Genomic DNA, 14,792 nt, shown 5'->3' with positions numbered 1-14,792 from the left:
GATAATAGAAAGACGCAAATGTTTATAAATAAATGCCTCAGATACATTACTAGAAGGTTACCCTCATAAAACTAATTATACACTATAGACCAGATGCGATATACTCCCTCACTATAAAATGATTAAATATAGGAATAGGTTGATCATATTTTAAGACATACTTCTAACAACTTAATCTATCAAGCACTGATAAACATATTTTCCAATGAGTCAGCTCTTAAGCCTTTCCTATCATATAAAAGTAGTTGGTTTGGCAGAATAACAAGGTCTCTAGGGGAGTTAGATCTATCCTGTGAATTCTTAAAGAGAGCTTCCACAGATAGGAAAACTTTCAAGTTCATTCTGAGGCTCTTTATAAGCATATGATAAACAACTGCTAAGTGTGGTAAAACCGGTAAAACTAATAAATAATTTTTATTATTAAGATTCCAAATTAACTTCATGTTTTAAAATAAACGATAAAATATCACCCTTCTTCAAGATAAAAAAGGGAGTAAAACAAGGTTGTACTTTATCACCACTTCTCTTTAACATCATAATAAATAAAGTCATAAAGGAGGTAAATGCTGCTGCAGACTTGGCTGACTTTGGGTCTAATGAAAATTTTCACTTTGTTAATAAGATCGTTTCGTATGCCGACGATATTGTTGTAATATCAAAAAATATTGAAGAGACTGTATGTCTGATCTACTTTATCGAAACCATAAGCCTCAGAGTTGGTTTAAAAATTAATTTCAATAAAACGGTTATTCTTTCCTCGCCAAATACACCCCCGCTCCAAAATCTTTTGGTAGGCGGGAACGTTATCAAAAAAGTAGATAATATCAAATACCTGGGTGTGATGCTCAATAACAAGGGGGAATGTAAAGAGGAAATGAAGATTAGAACGCAAAAAGCCAAAAGAGCGTTCTATATGTACATGAAAATCTGGAAGTCGAAGGAAATATCTGTTTTTACGAGGTTGAGGCTTTTCAACTCTACTATTATCCCCATTTTATTATATGGAAGTGACATATGGGAAGTTAACAAGACGAACTTAAGACGTATCCAATCCTTTATAAATAATTGTCTGAGAACTATAAATGGTATTTTTTATCCCAGAGTCATCTCTAACTCTAACCTCTGGAGGAAATCTAGCCACACTCCGATAAATATTACGTTAAAAAACGTCGGATACAGTTCCTAGCCCATATAATAAGAAATTCAGATCACAACCTTGTACATGATGCTATCGTTTGGTTATATACACATAAAGGAAAACAGTATACTAAATATAAATCGTTATGGTATTACAAAGCTATAAAAGACGTGATGGAGCTGAATGTAAACATGAAACAATTTATAAAGCTTAATAATTGCAAAAGGTCTATCAGAAAACTCTTTCGCATCAAAGATAGATATTTTGGATGAAAATTAAATTTGTTCCTAGAGATCTCTAGTTCAAATACCTTTTTCTTACTTTTCTTCCTCGATTTCTCTTGTGGATTTATTCCTCTTGAAAGTATATTTCTTTTTTACCTCTAAAATAAATAAACTTACAATAAAGCTTTTTAAGTTAAATTTTCCACCTCCCACCTTTAAGGTAATTAACTTCTAAAGCAGTTCTTGGGTGTAGGCTATTTTTTGGTCCCTCTCTTTTCCTCTAAGCCTATAGACGTTTTAATAACATTTCTTCGGAATTGTTGTGCGTACAAGTACGTGCGGCTTGCCCACAAACGTGTGGAGGGCTCCTCATATTTTTTTCCCCCCTTAAATTAATAAATTCCAATTAGATGGGAATGAGGAAAACCTAGCGTTGCTCTGTTGTATATTCAACGTTAGAGGGCGAATGCGCTATATATCACGTATCACGTATATTATAAATTCCTAAGATAGCGAGTTATTTTAATACATGTAGTATTTTAACACAAAAATTGCACTTTTTATTAATTTATTTTTCACATCCAAAATTCTATATATTTCTAATATAATAATCGATATCATCTATATTTTTAACATTCAATAATAATATAATAATCGAATATCAAATAATTTAAATTCCATTCATAAATATACAACTCATTTAATAAAATCTCCGACTCATTTCATATAAAAAATCACACACTTAATAAAATATTACTTTTACAATAAAAATATATTATTAAAAGAATAATAATCTGATTGACATCTCTTGAAAATAAATAAACATTTTTATTTTTCTCTTTAATTCAACATTTGCAACATAATACTAGAAAAGGAGGCCTTTTTACGAAAGTTCCCCTAACACTCTATATGGATATGCATGCTCTTCTCTTTCTAAAATGTTGTTAACAACCAGCAATATTGTTTTTACGAATGTTCCTTTATAATTATAATGTTAATTTCTTATTTTCTTTTCTTTAGCAGTCCAATTTCCAGATATACAATGTAATTTGAAACTGTGCTCCACATGTAGGAAAGTTCATTAGTCTGATCTTAGAGTATTATAAATTGGGAGTATGATATACTATTTATTGTCATTGTAGTCTTTTCCAATAATTAGTAATAAATTATAAATAGAATTAAAACACATAATAATTCAATATGAATTATCTCATTGCTAAGTGAAATAAAATTTAAGTATGATATCTTATTTTTGTGCCATTGTAGCAATAGTCTTAGTAAATAAATCATTAAAAAGAATTTTCTAATACTTAATAACTCAACTAGACTTATTGCAATAATTAGTGAATAAATTTTCAATTGTAGTTACACAAATAGTTAGTGAATAAATAATATCATATCAAATAAAATATTTAACACCATAATATCAACAAGAAATAAATAATAACTTCTTACTGATTTGCCTCCTAAAACTTATAGTACCTAATAGTATTAGAGCATTCAATTGAATAAATAATAAAATTTTCCTTAAAGTTTATAAAATTAAATCAATTTAATAAAAGACAATTGTGAAATTAAACAGTATTTTCTTATATCTTACTTTCTTCTATTTTACTCTTTACTAAATAACTATTTACAAAAACGTTATGGAAAGTTCTACTCACTTGTTTAGTTACATCTGGGTACAAGGTTTGTTGGTATCCTTGAGGAAAAAAATCAGCATATTCACGTTCGCTCATTTTGGGCAGGTCTATGACCAACGTGCTAGATAAGATTTCCCATTTATGCTAATATATTCTCTAAATTTGAAGGGGACTGTCATTTTATCGAATAATTTTTCCTCCAATTAAATTTTCATGCACTAATAAATGGTCTTAAAAAAGTTTATTGTAATTAGGCTCACCTCTAAGGATCATATATTCTTGTTTCGCCATAAACTTATTATTTGGGATACTATCATTATCATATACTTTTGTTCTAACCCAATATCTGATAAAATATAGACCATATTTAGATCATTGATAATTCAAAGTCCTCATCCTTCTCAATATCTACATCAGATATATATTCTCTGGTATGATATATGTTGAGGTCATCTAAAAAATTACAAAATAATTTAATGAAAAAAAATTCACTTTCTTAACTTTTTGTAAATATTATGGTGGCTTGTTAAATTAAAAATAACCTAAATTCAATTTATATTATATCATATTTTCAATATTAATTTGAAAAAATTGCAATAGAAAATCCCAATGTTACCAATTTGGATTTCCTACAAAAAATCATGTGAATAATAGATTTTTTTACTAAACATGAAATAATAGTAATTATCTACTATATACCCTTGATTTATATAGAATGGTTATCGATTTAAAAGTGTAAAAATTTTGGCGTGTAAAATACCTAACTTGCTTGTATTTCGATATAATAAAATATTGATTTTGACAGGTTAATGATAAAATACAAAATAATAAATATTGTTAGAAAATTAATGAGTCTAAGTAGCAATCATTAGCTTTTTAAATATAAAAATAATTTGAAAAATTTTGATGACAAATGATCTCGCCTGGCACGAAAGGGTTAAATTTATATAATTTAACAATTCAAAAGAGGTTTATTATTCGGGAATGACTAAAATACGCGTTCCCGAAAACTACGCGTCCCCAGTCAAAACGACTATTTTCTATTATTTTTAATAGGAAATCTTATTAAGCTTTATAAGATAAGTTAGAAAATGTTTTTTTTAATTTAAAAAAAATACGGTAACTATATAAAATTTACAAAAATTTATTTTTTTAAAAAATAAACTACGCGTCCCCGGTCAAAATACAGTTTTTTTTAAAAAATCAAAACGGATTCATATTTAGCTTATTAAAAGAATACAGAATATGTAAATATTATATTTTAAACTATTTTATAACTTAGTGATTTTTTCAAAAAACACTTTTTTCTTTCAAAAACACTACGCGTCCCCGGTCAAAAAACCTTTTTTTTAAAAAAATAAAAGCAGATTCATGTTTAGCTTTTTAAGGAGATTCAGAAAATGGTATTAATAAAAAAAATTAAAAAAAAAAATTTTAAAAAAAAAATTTAAAAAAAAATTTTTTTTTTGGATAAACTACGCGTCCCTTCGCGTCCCCGGTCAAAATACAGTTTTTTTAAAAAAATCAAAACAGATTCATATTTAGCTCATTAAAAGAATACAGAATATGTAAATATTATATTTTAAACTATTTTATAACTTAGTGATTTTTTCAAAAAACACTTTTTTTTTCAAAAACACTACGCGTCCCCGGTCAAAAAACTGTTTTTTTAAAAAAATAAAAGCAGATTCATGTTTAGCTTTTCAAGGAGATTCAGAAAATGGTATTAATAAAAAAAATTTAAAAAAAAAATTAAAAAAAAAATTTTTTTTTTGGCTAAACTACGCGTCCCTACGCGTCCCCGGTCAAAATACAGTTTTTTTTAAAAAGTCATAACGGATTCATATTTAGCTCATTAAAAGAATACAGAATATGTAAATATTATATATTAAATTATTTAATAATTAGTGATTTTTTGATAAAACACTTTTTTTCGAAAACACTACGCGTCCCCGGTCAAAAAACTGTTTTTTTTAAAAAATAAAAGCAGTATCATGTTTAGCTTTTTAAGGAGATTCAGAAAATGGTATTTTTCAAGGATATCTATTTTAAATTTTACCCAAGTTGATTTCTATCATAAATGTAAATTATGATATTTCTAATACCCTTACATTGCAACATTTTTACCTCTTTTTCTCCTAAATATTAATATTTTTATGAAATATATTAATAAAGCATATTTAGTATCGTATACACCTAACTAATTAGTAATTACCCATCAACCCCGTCATTCTGATTAAATTAAATTAATTTTATAAAAAATAAATTTTAATATATATATACAAATATATCAAAAAAATATAGACGGGAACGTTTGCCTTCCGAACAATAAGTTGCGAGTTCGAATCAAGTGTTACCATGGTGTAGTAATAAATCATTTTAAATAGAATGGTAAAAGCGAATATCTAAAAGTAATTGTATTAAAAATATAATTGCAGGTATTTCTATATTAACCCTCTACCCCCCCCCCCCCCCCTTAAAAAAAAATTTTTTTCGAAAAATTTAAAAAATTTTTTTTTTTATTAATACCATTTTCTGAATCTCCTTAAAAAGCTAAACATGAATCTGCTTTTATTTTTTAAAAAAAACGGTTTTTTGACCGGGGACGCGTAGTGTTTTCAAAAAAAAGTGTTTTTCAAAAAATCACTAAGTTATAAAATAGTTTAAAATATAATATTTACATATTCTGTATTCTTTTAATGAGCTAAATATGAATCCGTTTTGATTTTTTAAAAAAAACTGTATTTTGATCGGGGACGCGTAGGGACGCGTAGTTTAGCCAAAAAAAAATTTTTTTTTTTAAATTTTTTTTATTAATACCATTTTCTGAATCTCCTTGAAAAGCTAAACATGAATCTGCTTTTATTTTTTAAAAAAAACGGTTTTTTGACCGGGGACGCGTATTGTTTTCAAAAAAAAGTGTTTTTCAAAAAATCACTAAGTTATTAAATACTTTAATATATAATATTTACATATTCTGTATTCTTTTAATGAGCTAAATATGAATCCGTTTTGATTTTTTAAAAAAAACTGTATTTTGATCGGGGACGCGTAGGGACGCGTAGTTTAGGCAAAAAAAAATTTTTTTTTTAAATTTTTTTTTTAATTTTTTTTATTAATACCATTTTCTGAATCTCCTTGAAAAGCTAAACATGAATCTGCTTTTATTTTTTTAAAAAAACAGTTTTTTGACCGGGGACGCGTAGTGTTTTCGAAAAAAAGTATTTTTTCAAAAAATCACTAAGTTATTAAATACTTTAATATATAATATTTACATATTCTGTATTCTTTTAATGAGCTAAATATGAATCTGTTTTGATTTTTTAAAAAAAACTGTATTTTGACCGCAGACGCGTAGGGACGCGTAGTTTAGCCAAAAAAAAAATTTTGTTTTTTAAATTTTTTTTTTAAAAATTTTTTTTATTAATACCATTTTCTGAATCTCCTTAAAAAGCTAAACATGAATCTGCTTTTATTTTTTAAAAAAAAAGTAGTGTTTTTGAAAAAAAAAAGTGTTTTTTGAAAAAATCACTAAGTTATAAAATAGTTTAAAATATAATATTTACATATTCTGTATTCTTTTAATGAGCTAAATATGAATCTGTTTTGATTTTTTAAAAAAAACTGTATTTTGACCGGGGACGCGTAGGGACGCGTAGTTTAGCCAAAAAAAAATTTTTTTTTTTAAATTTTTTTTATTAATACCATTTTCTGAATCTCCTTGAAAAGCTAAACATGAATCTGCTTTTATTTTTTTAAAAAAACAGTTTTTTGACAGGGGACGCGTAGTGTTTTTGAAAAAAAAAGTGTTTTTTGAAAAAATCACTAAGTTATAAAATAGTTTAAAATATAATATTTACATATTCTGTATTCTTTTAATGAGCTAAATATGAATCTGTTTTGATTTTTTAAAAAAAACTGTATTTTGACCGGGGACGCGTAGTTTAGCCAAAAATAAATTTTTTTTTTAAAATTTTTTTTTAAAAATTTTTTTTATTAATACCATTTTCTGAATCTCCTTAAAAAGCTAAACATGAATCTGTTTTATTTTTTTAAAAAAAAGGTTTTTTGACCGGGGACGCGTAGTGTTTTTGAAAAAAAAAGTGTTTTTTGAAAAAATCACTAAGTTATAAAATAGTTTAAAATATAATATTTACATATTCTGTATTCTTTTAATGAGCTAAATATGAATCTGTTTTGATTTTTTAAAAAAAACTGTATTTTGACCAGGGACGCGTAAAGACGCGTAGTTTAGCCAAAAAAAAATTTTTGTTTTTTAAATTTTTTTTTTAAAATTTTTTTTATTAATACCATTTTCTGAATCTCCTTAAAAAGCTAAACATGAATCTGCTTTTATTTTTTAAAAAAAAAGTAGTGTTTTTGAAAAAAAAAGTGTTTTTTGAAAAAATCACTAAGTTATAAAATAGTTTAAAATATAATATTTACATATTCTGTATTCTTTTAATGAGCTAAATATGAATCTGTTTTGATTTTTTAAAAAAAACTGTATTTTGACCGGGGACGCGTAGGGACGCGTAGTTTAGCCAAAAAAAAATTTTTTTTTTAAATTTTTTTTATTAATACCATTTTCTGAATTTCCTTGAAAAGCTAAACATGAATCTGCTTTTATTTTTTTAAAAAAACAGTTTTTTGACAGGGGACGCGTAGTGTTTTTGAAAAAAAAAGTGTTTTTTGAAAAAATCACTAAGTTATAAAATAGTTTAAAATATAATATTTACATATTCTGTATTCTTTTAATGAGCTAAATATGAATCTGTTTTGATTTTTTAAAAAAAACTGTATTTTGACCGGGGACGCGTAGTTTAGCCAAAAATAAATTTTTTTTTTAAAATTTTTTTTAAAAAATTTTTTTTATTAATACCATTTTCTGAATCTCCTTAAAAAGCTAAACATGAATCTGTTTTATTTTTTTAAAAAAAAGGTTTTTTGACCGGGGACGCGTAGTGTTTTTGAAAAAAAAAGTGTTTTTTGAAAAAATCACTAAGTTATAAAATAGTTTAAAATATAATATTTACATATTCTGTATTCTTTTAATGAGCTAAATATGAATCTGTTTTGATTTTTTAAAAAAAACTGTATTTTGACCGGGGACGCGTAAAGACGCGTAGTTTAGCCAAAAAAAATTTTGTTTTTTAAATTTTTTTTTTAAAATTTTTTTTATTAATACCATTTTCTGAATCTCCTTAAAAAGCTAAACATGAATCTGCTTTTATTTTTTTAAAAAAAAGGTTTTTTGACCGGGGACGCGTAGTGTTTTTGAAAAAAAAAGTGTTTTTTGAAAAAATCACTAAGTTATAAAATAGTTTAAAATATAATATTTACATATTCTGTATTCTTTTAATGAGCTAAATATGAATCTGTTTTGATTTTTTTAAAAAAACTGTATTTTGACCGGGGACGCGTAGTTTAGCCAAAAAAAAATTTTTTTTTTTAAATTTCTTTTTTAAAATTTTTTTTATTAATACCATTTTCTGAATCTCCTTAAAAAGCTAAACATGAATCTGCTTTTATTTTTTTAAAAAAACAGTTTTTTGACCGGGGACGCGTAGTGTTTTTGAAAAAAAAAGTGTTTTTTGAAAAAATCACTAAGTTATAAAATAGTTTAAAATATAATATTTACATATTCTGTATTCTTTTAATGAGCTAAATATGAATCCGTTTTGATTTTTTAAAAAAAACTGTATTTTGATCGGGGACGCGTAGGGACGCGTAGTTTAGCCAAAAAAAATTTTTTTTTTTAAAATTTTTTTTATTAATACCATTTTCTGAATCTCCTTGAAAAGCTAAACATGAATCTGCTTTTATTTTTTAAAAAAAACGGTTTTTTGACCGGGGACGCGTAGTGTTTTCAAAAAAAAGTGTTTTTCAAAAAATCACTAAGTTATTAAATACTTTAATATATAATATTTACATATTCTGTATTCTTTTAATGAGCTAAATATGAATCCGTTTTGATTTTTTAAAAAAAACTGTATTTTGATCGGGGACGCGTAGTTTAGGCAAAAAAAAATTTTTTTTTTTTAATTTTTTTTATTAATACCATTTTCTGAATCTCCTTGAAAAGCTAAACATGAATCTGCTTTTATTTTTTTAAAAAAACAGTTTTTTGACCGGGGACGCGTAGTGTTTTCGAAAAAAAGTATTTTTTCAAAAAATCACTAAGTTATTAAATACTTTAATATATAATATTTACATATTCTGTATTCTTTTAATGAGCTAAATATGAATCTGTTTTGATTTTTTTAAAAAAACTGTATTTTGACCGGAGACGCGTAGTTTAGCCAAAAAAAAAATTTTGTTTTTTAAATTTTTTTTTTAAAATTTTTTTTATTAATACCATTTTCTGAATCTCCTTAAAAAGCTAAACATGAATCTGCTTTTATTTTTTAAAAAAAAAGTAGTGTTTTTGAAAAAAAAAGTGTTTTTTGAAAAAATCACTAAGTTATAAAATAGTTTAAAATATAATATTTACATATTCTGTATTCTTTTAATGAGCTAAATATGAATCTGTTTTGATTTTTTAAAAAAAACTGTATTTTGACCGGGGACGCGTAGGGACGCGTAGTTTAGCCAAAAAAAAATTTTTTTTTTAAATTTTTTTTATTAATACCATTTTCTGAATCTCCTTGAAAAGCTAAACATGAATCTGCTTTTATTTTTTTTAAAAAACAGTTTTTTGACAGGGGACGCGTAGTGTTTTTGAAAAAAAAAGTGTTTTTTGAAAAAATCACTAAGTTATAAAATAGTTTAAAATATAATATTTACATATTCTGTATTCTTTTAATGAGCTAAATATGAATCTGTTTTGATTTTTTAAAAAAAACTGTATTTTGACCGGGGACGCGTAGTTTAGCCAAAAATAAATTTTTTTTTTAAAATTTTTTTTTAAAAATTTTTTTTATTAATACCATTTTCTGAATCTCCTTAAAAAGCTAAACATGAATCTGTTTTATTTTTTTAAAAAAAAGGTTTTTTGACCGGGGACGCGTAGTGTTTTTGAAAAAAAAAGTGTTTTTTGAAAAAATCACTAAGTTATAAAATAGTTTAAAATATAATATTTACATATTCTGTATTCTTTTAATGAGCTAAATATGAATCTGTTTTGATTTTTTAAAAAAAACTGTATTTTGACCGGGGACGCGTAGTTTAGCCAAAAAAAAAATTTTGTTTTTTAAATTTTTTATTTAAAATTTTTTTTATTAATACCATTTTCGAAATCTCCTTAAAAAGCTAAACATGAATCTGCTTTTATTTTTTTAAAAAAAAGGTTTTTTGACCGGGGACGCGTAGTGTTTTTGAAAGAAAAAAGTGTTTTTTGAAAAAATCACTAAGTTATAAAATAGTTTAAAATATAATATTTACATATTCTGTATTCTTTTAATGAGCTAAATATGAATCTATTTTGATTTTTTTTAAAAAAACTGTATTTTGACCGGGGACGCGTTGGGACGCGTAGTTTAGCCAAAAAAAAATTTTTTTTTTTAAATTTTTTTTATTAATACCATTTTCTGAATCTCCTTAAAAAGCTAAACATGAATCTGCTTTTATTTTTTTAAAAAAACAGTTTTTTGACCGGGGACGCGTAGTTTTTTTGAAAAAAAGTGTTTTTTTAAAAAATCACTAAGTTATTAAATACTTTAATATATAATATTTACATATTCTGTATTCTTTTAATGAGCTAAATATGAATCCGTTTTGATTTTTTTAAAAAAACTGTATTTTGACCGGGGACGCGTAGTTTAGCCAAAAAAAAACTTTTTTTTTAAAATTTTTTTTATTAATACCATTTTCTGAATCTCCTTAAAAAGCTTAACATGAATCTGCTTTTATTTTTTTAAAAAAAAGGTTTTTTGACCGGGGACGCGTAGTGTTTTTGAAAAAAAAAGTGTTTTTTGAAAAAAATCACTAAGTTATAAAATAGTTTAAAATATAATATTTACATATTCTGTATTCTTTTAATGAGCTAAATATGAATCCGTTTTGATTTTTTTAAAAAAACTGTATTTTGACCGGGGACGCGTAGTTTAGCCAAAAAAAAATTTTTCGAAAAAATTTTTTTTTTAATTTTTTTTATTAATACCATTTTCTGAATCTCCTTAAAAAGCTAAACATGAATCTGCTTTTATTTTAAAAAAAAAACAGTTTTTTGACCGGGGACGCGTAGTGTTTTCGAAAAAGAGTGTTTTTTCAAAAAATCACTAAGTTATTAAATAGTTTAAAATATAATATTTACATATTCTGTATTCTTTTAATGAGCTAAATATGAATCTGTTTTGATTTTTAAAAAAAAACTGTATTTTGACCGGGGACGCGTAGTTTAGCCAAAAAAAATTTTTTTTTTATTAATACCATTTTCTGAATCTCCTTAAAAAGCTAAACATGAATCTGCTTTTATTTTTTTAAAAAAAAGGTTTTTTAACCGGGGACGCGTAGTGTTTTTGAAAAAAAGAGTGTTTTTTGAAAAAATCACTAAGTTATAAAATAGTTTAAAATATAACATTTACATATTCTGTATTCTTTTAATGAGCTAAATATGAATCTGTTTTGATTTTTTAAAAAAAACTGTATTTTGACCAGGGACACGTAGTTTATTTTTTAAAAAAATAAATTTTTGTAAATTTTATATAGTTACCGTATTTTTTTTAAATTAAAAAAAACATTTTCTAACTTATCTTATAAAGCTTAATAAGATTTCCTATTAAAAATAATAGAAAATAGTCGTTTTGACTGGGGACGCGTAGTTTTCGGGGACACGTATTTTAGTCATTCTCTATTATTCTTATACAAGGTTTTGTAAGCCATCTTGCAAAAAAAACGAGAAAAATTATGAGAAGGATGGACAAACAATGTGCAAAGTAAATGAATTGTCTTGTATAATAAATTTATATTTTATTTACATAAATTACTAGTCCCAATATCTCATGCTGTAAGATTATTTAACATAAATGGTCTTATTACAAAATTAATGCATAATAAAAGTTTTAAATTTATATTATAGATTTATAGTTGATATAAAACTAGAATATCATAAATTAAAAGGTATAATTGGCCATAATGTTGGGTTATATTTTTGACAGTAATTCTCAAATGTATTTTGCAAAGCAGTTTCCATATAAGCTATTGATTTTGCATAATCATCTCCATAAAGTTGATTCAGTTGAATCTTTCTGATCTCATTAGGCCTATAATTGGGAGTTTTTGATGATGGATTAAAATTAGTATCATATTGATTAACTAAATATAAATTAAAAGTATTATCAATTTGATAATATTACTATCTTTAACATCAATATAATCTGGTTCTGGAAATTCTAATTTTGTTGAATCCCTTTTATCATATTTTTCAGACAATTCCAATTTGAACTTTTCTATATTAAAGTCTTTTTTATAAAATATTAATATAACCTCTTTTTTGAGCATGTAATTGATGAATTCTGGTGTATTCAATCCAAGTATTATCAATTGTTAACTCAAAAGAAGTATTACTTACATCATTTTCGGAATCAATACAGGGTTCTGTTCCAATTCTTGGTCGATGACTTAAAGAATTAAAATTCTCACTTTTATCTGACAAGTTTTGATAAGAATTATCAGGCAAATTTTTATTGTCATTGTTTTTTCGTTTCTTAGATTTTTTTCTTTTATTTTTAGACTTGCGCTTAACTTCAGCTAATTGTTTTGATGTAGATAACTTATTTGTAGCTATAAATGGAAATAAAAAAGATTGGTTTTGTTTCACCCAAGGCCATATTTTATGTTTCATTAACCAATATTTTGAAAATATCGGATGTAGATACCAAAAGCTTCCTGCACTTCGGATTTGATTAAATAGGCCATCTAGATTTTTATTGATAATAGAATTTTGTATCATATTAATCGAATCTATTTTATCATAGAATTCCACATGATACTTGACAGGTAAATATGTGACGTGTTATAAATTATTATTTTATTATATTATTTATGAAAAAAAAGAACATTTTTTTATGTAAGCAAAACGATAATGTTTTTTAATGTGACAATTTTAAAATATAAAATAAACATATTATTTATATAGTTTAATCTATAGTATTGTTATAGTTTTCTAATACATGTTTGAGAAATAATCTAATAAAAAATATAAAAAATTCGAATTTCCACTAAATTTAAAAAAAATACCCCTACTTATGATTCAAATTACTTCTATTTTTTCACAAATTAAATGTACATAAAATAATTATATTTTTTAATGAAGAATCAGTTATATATATCATTGGGAGAATCTATACTTAAAAATGCACAAATCGTAATTATATATAAAATCGGTCATTATATTAACTCATAAATACTTAAGTCAAGATATTACATCACTGATACTTTATCATATTTTTTGTCTATTGAATAGTATCGCTCATATTTTAAAATTAAAATGTATTGTAAGATTGTAGCCACATTAAGGGGGAAAGGAATAGAGTAGTGTTGTTAAAAAGACCAGTTCAGGGTGATTTTTAAAAACCGCCCGATTAAATATATAACAAAATTATATTATGCAATGGAGATTTTGTTCATATATGGCAGAAGTTTGGACGTCTTTTGCCAAATATTTTGGTTAAAATCTTAATTGGGCTGTTTTTATAAATAGATCTAAATTAGGTCTTTAAACAAAAGTACAGGGAAGTGTCCCCAAAACTTTTTTACCATCAAATAAGGCTTCCTAATTTGTTATAATGGTTTAAGACAAAAATTAGGCTTTCCAAAATTATGGCCCATAATTAACTGAGGACTCCTCATCAACTGACTCGTATCGAAAGCGCAATTTGATAAAATAAATATAGCAATTGGAAAATTTATTTAACTAGGTTGGGCAGCAATAATTAATTTTTTCAGACATGGATTATGATTAAGTGTTATAATTTATAATTACATTTATAATTCCTTTTCTTAAAATATTTTTATAAAACGCTTAGTAATTGCAATAATTCATTCATATATTTCATATATTATATTTAAATTTATTAAATATGAAATATTTTATTCATATTTTTGGCTGATAAATGAATGATTCCGAACTTTAACTTTTAGCTTGAACTAACTCCGATATTTCAAATTTAATCATACATTCAGTAGATAATTCTAAATTGTCAATATTCAACCCATATTATATAAATATAAAACCATAAGCGCAGTTTGTGCACTCTGTTTGTAAAGGGCCTGCAGTGTTGTTAAAGTAGCGCTCTACAATTATCCTAATTTAGAAGGTAGGTGCTACTTCGCTACATTCAATTTTATATACAAAATGTACAAATATTTAAATATATTTATAATTTTAAATTCTGTAAAATCCCAAATTTTTGAATGAGAAAGATTTCATTTCCACTTTAAATTTAATTAATTATTAAGATCAAGAATTGAGGATAGCAAATTAATTTATTAAAATATATAGGTGCTCAATAATCATTATAAAGTAAGATAAATAAAACTAAAATGTAAAAATATAAAATTAAAATACAAAGTAAAAATTATAATTTTCTTTTCTTCTTTATTACATTTTCAATATCATTGTTTTCACTAAACACTAAAATTTTCACATTATAAGAAAAGTCCTTCAACTATAATATAATGGAAATGATATTTGACCAATTTATAATAAGAAAATTTTTTCAAATATAATACAATGTATATGATTAAAAAATAAAACCATAGGCAATTTTAATCGCCAATCACGACACCCTTTCCCTTAATTAGCCTCGAAATACTGGTTTATTAACATCTCATTTTATAATCAGA

At 24.6% G+C, this 14,792-nt stretch overlaps 1 protein-coding gene across 1 annotated transcript; it reads right to left on the bottom strand.

Moving 5' to 3' along the window:
* Positions 1–11,911: 11,911 nt before the first annotated feature.
* Positions 11,912–12,929, bottom strand: LOC135926619 (gem-associated protein 8-like). Its single transcript, XM_065462545.1, has 3 exons — positions 12,432–12,929; positions 12,302–12,394; positions 11,912–12,260 (listed from the first exon to the last, which is right to left on the bottom strand). The coding sequence occupies exons 1-3, from the start codon at positions 12,895–12,897 to the stop codon at positions 12,052–12,054; spliced, it is 768 nt and encodes a 255-aa protein (XP_065318617.1). The 5' UTR covers positions 12,898–12,929; the 3' UTR covers positions 11,912–12,051.
* Positions 12,930–14,792: the final 1,863 nt, after the last annotated feature.

This window comes from Gordionus sp. m RMFG-2023, chromosome 3 (assembly GCF_954871325.1).
Source record: "Gordionus sp. m RMFG-2023 chromosome 3, tfGorSpeb1-WG-v2, whole genome shotgun sequence".
NCBI classification, from domain to species: Eukaryota; Metazoa; Nematomorpha; class Gordioida; order Chordodea; family Parachordodidae; genus Gordionus; species Gordionus sp. m RMFG-2023.
The sequence above is the reverse complement of the archived record's forward strand: the minus strand, read 5'-3'. Positions and strand labels throughout refer to the sequence as shown.

Excerpts from the sequence above, each read along its gene's own strand:
- LOC135926619 (XM_065462545.1), bottom strand. The coding sequence starts at position 12,897 with ATGATACAAAATTCTATTATCAATAAAAATCTAGATGGCCTATTTAAT. Across the intron at positions 12,395-12,431 it reads ATTACATGCTCAAAAAAGAG|AAAAGTTCAAATTGGAATTG; the intron begins GTTATATTAATA and ends ACTTTAATATAG. Across the intron at positions 12,261-12,301 it reads TTATATTGATGTTAAAGATA|TTAATCAATATGATACTAAT; the intron begins GTAATATTATCA and ends ATTTATATTTAG.